Source organism: Protobothrops mucrosquamatus, unplaced genomic scaffold (assembly GCF_001527695.2).
Source record: "Protobothrops mucrosquamatus isolate PMUCROS unplaced genomic scaffold, P.Mucros_1.0 scaffold7434, whole genome shotgun sequence".
NCBI lineage: Eukaryota > Metazoa > Chordata > Lepidosauria > Squamata > Viperidae > Protobothrops > Protobothrops mucrosquamatus.
The window spans coordinates 2,610-7,744 of NW_015393235.1; the positions used below are offsets into that span (position 1 = coordinate 2,610).

Genomic DNA, 5,135 nt, shown 5'->3' on the forward strand with positions numbered 1-5,135 from the left:
ATGCCTTCCACCCCACAGCAGCATCTGCGCACGATGGGGTGTGGGGGCAAAGTCTTGTCCCTGCTGCCTGGTGCCATGTCCTTCGCTGCGCTGCTCCATACGGGCCGTGCCCAGGGATGACTCTCCTCTGGGGGGGGGCTGCTGGTGAGGAGGGGGCCACAGGGGGAGGCAGGGCTGGGGCAATGGCATGCATGCTCACAGAGAGGGCTCTGAGTGCCGCCTCTGGCACGCATGCCATAGGTTTGCCACCACTGACTTAGGCAATCAGCTCTGCAACATACACAAAAAGAGGCAATTTGCCACCATGTTTGGTTCTGAATGATTAGCAGGGTGCCCACTTAAGAAGTAAACTGGTCACAGCCCCCATTTCTTTCATTCCCTCCCACCAGCAGGCAACACTTCACAGTGCTTGGAACTTACGTTATCATTTGGATAGAGGACGCGGGAGATGTTCTCTGCCAAGTTTCTGTCCAGCACCGCTTGAATGTAATCACCAACATTAACTGCACAGGGAGGTTGAAATAAAACATGCACAGCTGTTCAGTATCAGTGGGAGGGGAGAATGGAGAGTTGAAAAAAAAACCACAACTTTTTTCCTGTCTACTTAGCGCAGAATTATATTAGGAATGTGCAGGGCTTCTTCTTTCCAAAACAAGGCATTTGCTTAGCATTTAAAGAGTAAATTTGTTAGTGTGAAGTATCAAGTTTCCTTCTAGCTCCTCAAAAGAAGTCCTTTATCCCAGCTCTCCTCAATCTGGTGTTCTTGAGTTGTGTACGACTTCCAGAACTTCCAGCCATTAGTCAGACAGATTGGAAATTTGGATGTCCAGGCTGGGGAAGCCTGCTCTAGTTTCTTTTCGGTCTTCCCTTACCAGAAGTGTTAATATATCAGAGGAAGGAAATGGAAGGGACTTCCCTCTCTTCCTGATGCTGAGCTAATAGACTAGACCACTGTTTCCCATCTTCAGCCATTTTAAGATGTGTGAACTTCCACTCCCAGAAAACCCCACCCAGCACTCCTGGCAGGGATATTTTGGGAGATGAAATCCACACATCTTAAAATAGCTAAGGTTGGGAAATACTTTATTAGACCTTCTTTTGCCCCAAGCGCTAGCAATTTCCCAAGCATCTCTGCTTCCTTGATTCATCTATTTATTTCTCTCTTTATTTAGTATCTCCAGCTTTCTTCATAAATCCCTAGACCCCAAGAAAATGCTTGGGAGATGTTTCCTAAGGACACTCTGCCAAGAGCAGCTACTCCTCCTATTGCATTTAAGGCAAGATGGAGAGAGCCGTGGCCCTCCAATTGTTGTTAAATACCAATTCCCAGCATTTGACTCTGTGCAGAGGCTGCTGGGAACTGTAGTTCAGCCACATGAGGAGGATCATGGGTTTCCGATCCCTGGTTCCAGGGATGTTCTCTTCTCTCCCAAGCTTCCATGTCTCTAGTTGTTACATAGCAACATTGCTGAAGGCAGAAAATAGCCTCTACTCCCCTTAGGAAAGAAAAAACCCTGACAAAAGGGTTAGGAGGGAGAAAAATAGATCTCTTTGCCCATTATTAGTCTGACAATATACTAGTAGTTTGCAGAAGAGGAACTCAGTTAGAATTCTGTTTTTCACAGCTATCTGCAGGTCAGAAAAATGCTGTATCCTACCCCAAATCCCTGAAACTCTCCAATCTGTATTTGAGAACTGTTGATCACACTAGGAACTACTGCCACACACTTCAGTGACTAGGTTAAAAAAAGCCCTATTTTGTTATAGTAAATTATTATGGGCTATAATCTTCAGTCCTGTCATTGCCAAGGTTCAATCTGTAATGAAGGCCACCATGGATAGGCCCATAATGAAAGCATGAAGGTCAATGGAAACTACTTCCAAAATACAAATAATCATCCAAAATATTTGTTTTTACACTAACGCTGCAGATATGAGCTCTTCCATTCTTCCATTGTTGTTTCCAGTGAGGAAACTACCTTCAAACTTCGGCAGTGTGGTCAGAGTGGGCCTTGGTGGCTTGCAAAACTAGGTCTGCCTACGCCTGAAGACAACCATTTTCCTAACATTTCCTCCAGCCAAAGAATGAGAAATCATTGACAATACTTACAGTCACGGAGATTAAAGTCGTTGGGCGCTCGAGCAGACCAGAGTCTCATTGTATTAACTGTGTTGTTCATATAACCAGGAATAGGAGTATCATAGGGCAAAGCCAAAACAACCTAAAGACAGAGATTGCCCCAATTATACTGGGTTTAAAATGGAATGTTATTCTAACATTAGAATATTATAACATTCAGTGGTTCCTGCCAGGTGCGAAAAATAGGATCACATGTCAGTTCAGAAGATTTATTGCTCATGCCTAAGCCTATACACAAAAATTGTCTTCCACAAAACCGGTCCCGAGTGCCAAAAAGAATGGGGACCACTGTTCTAAGCTACTTAAGCATTTTAATGAAAACAAAAGTGGTACATGGATTTTAATCTGAAACAAAGTCTTCCCCTACTTAGATTTTGTGATGCATTTAGATATTAAATCTTATTTACATGAAGAATTTGGACCACCAGGCATGATTCTCCTCTACAAGATGGCTGCACATTAGACTTGCCTGGTAGGAATTTTCTGCTTAAGTTCGCACAATTAAGCTTGACGGTTGCAGAGAACATTTGAAACTCTCCCACCCCACAACTAACATGACTGAAATGTGCTTCCCTTCTCCAAGGGACATTACCTGAGTATCAACCCATCTCACACCAGTCTCTGTATTCTCTACTCTTCCGTAAAAATGAATAGGAAGCATGTACTCTGGCCGAGCCTTCTCCCAGGGGTTTCCATGTCTTAGCCAATCATCAGCTTCTTCCACCTGCCATGACAAGAGGCCAAGCATTAGAAAGATAGTTCAAGCTATGCAGGACAAGAAGAAACAAGCCCATTGGTCTTTATTGTCTTCTAGATCAGTGTTTCTCAACCTTGACAATTTTAAGGCATGTGGACTTCAACTCCCAGAATTCCACAGCCAGCAATGCTGGCTGTGGAATTCTGGGAGTTGAAGTCCACATGCCTTAAAATTGTCAAGGTTGAGAAACACTGTTCTAGATAATTTGCAGCCATATCATTTCATTGACATGATCAGGGATGGAACTCGTATATGGAAGGCCCAAATCTCCCATTTCAATCACTGGCTTTTTCAAAACTCTCTTCAACAGCTAATTGGCACTCATCAGTTGACTATCGATGTACAAAGTTGAGAAAGTAAAACTGGATGATGAAATGATAGAATTTATTTCTTAAAAATAGAAATGCACTTATATTATTATTACAAATATGATAATTATGTTGTAATAGAGAGGAAGAGTTATTGGTGACAGGGAAAAACTAAACTTAATGAATGGGTTTTTTTTTTTTCTCTTTTTTTTTGGCGGTGTTAAAGTATCTTGCTGAATTGGTAAAGATTTTGGTGATATGAATTACTTAAATGAATAATTTTTACTAATATGGAGGAGATGGATTGTTTATAATAGAGTTTGTGGAGTTAGAGAAATTAATATTCGTTTACCTATATCTGAATATTAGCCTGGGATTTGGTTTGGGAAGTCCGGGGGGGTGGGATATTGTGTAATAATATTGTGTAATACTTGTGTTGTTTTTTTTTATGATAAAAACAATAAAAAATTTTATAATTTTTATATTGGAGAAAGTAAAACTCTCCTCTCCTTGCTCAAGAACAGATAATTTTATTTTCCCTTTGCACTGAGAATTGTACATCAATGATCCAACAGAACTTCCTGTCTGTCACCTGAAGAAAGTTGTCTCACTGAAATCAAGAATTAGCAAATGCATGCCATGTTGTAATCCTTTCACCTAAACCCCAGTGATCTACTTGTCAGATTATCTTTTGTTAATCATTATCTTAACACACTCCCTAGACGCCTTTGAAAGAAAGACAGAGCACAAATCTAACCATTTACAGGTTTCCCTCTCTTATTTGCACAATCCACGAATTCAGACTTTGGTGTAAATGTTCACTCTTTTCTATATAGTTCTTTGAATAAAGATATTCCTGAAAAAAAATAGTAGAGCAGGAAATGAATTTGGCTGCAGTATGATGGCATTTGGCATTTTTAACCAAAATATATATCCATCTTACAATACAAAGCCAAGATAAAACCAAATATAGCAACAGATAATACAAATATTGTGCTATCAAAGGACACTTCATTCCAACATGTTGACATTTTATAACTATTTCATTAACAAAACGAAGGTATTTTTAGCATTCCTGAAGGATGTTAAAAACTGGATATTTCAGGATCTCAACTAGTACAATTTATTCCTTAATAACCTGCAGTTTTATTAACCTGCAGTTCTTAATTAGATCTTTGATGCTCTAGATGGGTGCAACTGCATTCAATCCCCCCTTGTTTCTGTTCATATAGGCATCTTGAATACTTTGATTTTGGAAAGTCCTGAACCTTAAGAGTATACCACATAGAATACTTCATGCAACAGGACAGACAAAATGATTTCACTTACTTAGGTGTGAAGCCCTTGAACATATTTTGCTGCTTATAAACAAAAATCTTGCTTAAGATTTTATCATTGTTGAAATGGCCATTTTTATCCTCCCTTCGTCTATGGTTTGCATCTTTGGTTTTTATGATTAATATGGATTTTTATATTTTATATTGTTTTTACACACATTGTTTTTATCTAATTGTTATGTGGCACCCAGAGTCATTTTGGTGAGATTGGCAGCTACAGTATATAAATTTGATTAATAAAAAATACACAAAATCATCTTGGAGACCTAGTCCTGCATTAGGCATGAAAGCTGGGTGGTGACTTTGGGCCAATCCTTCTCTCTCAGTCCAACCCACCTCACAGGGTTGTTGCTGTGGGAAAAACAGGAGGAGGAAGGAGTATTAGGTATGTTTTCTACCTTGAGTTATTTATAAAAATAATAAAAGTGGGATTAAAAATAAACAAAAATAAAAAGGCTCAGGAAAATATGCATTTCTGTAATCTTCATGTGTCATACGTTAGTTTTCTTGTCCAGTCCTTGGAGTGATAATGTTGGATGGGAAGCACCTCCAAGTGTTTAAGGCTTCGTAGTTACCTGCCATCCTTCTCTGAT

General features: G+C 39.7%; 1 protein-coding gene across 1 annotated transcript in view; it reads right to left on the bottom strand.

The window, feature by feature from the left end:
- Positions 1-420: 420 nt before the first annotated feature.
- Positions 421-5,135, bottom strand: part of LOC107300559 (glycogen phosphorylase, liver form-like) — a gene marked incomplete at its 3' end in the record, with an annotated part of 11,913 nt that continues 7,198 nt past the window's right edge. Inside the window, exons 4-7 of the mRNA XM_015829873.1 lie at positions 5,118-5,130; positions 2,733-2,864; positions 2,111-2,222; positions 421-503 (exon numbers count right to left, since the gene is read on the bottom strand). Coding sequence (XP_015685359.1) covers positions 421-503; positions 2,111-2,222; positions 2,733-2,864; positions 5,118-5,130 — 340 coding nt within the window. The remainder of the gene's footprint in view (positions 504-2,110; positions 2,223-2,732; positions 2,865-5,117; positions 5,131-5,135) is intronic.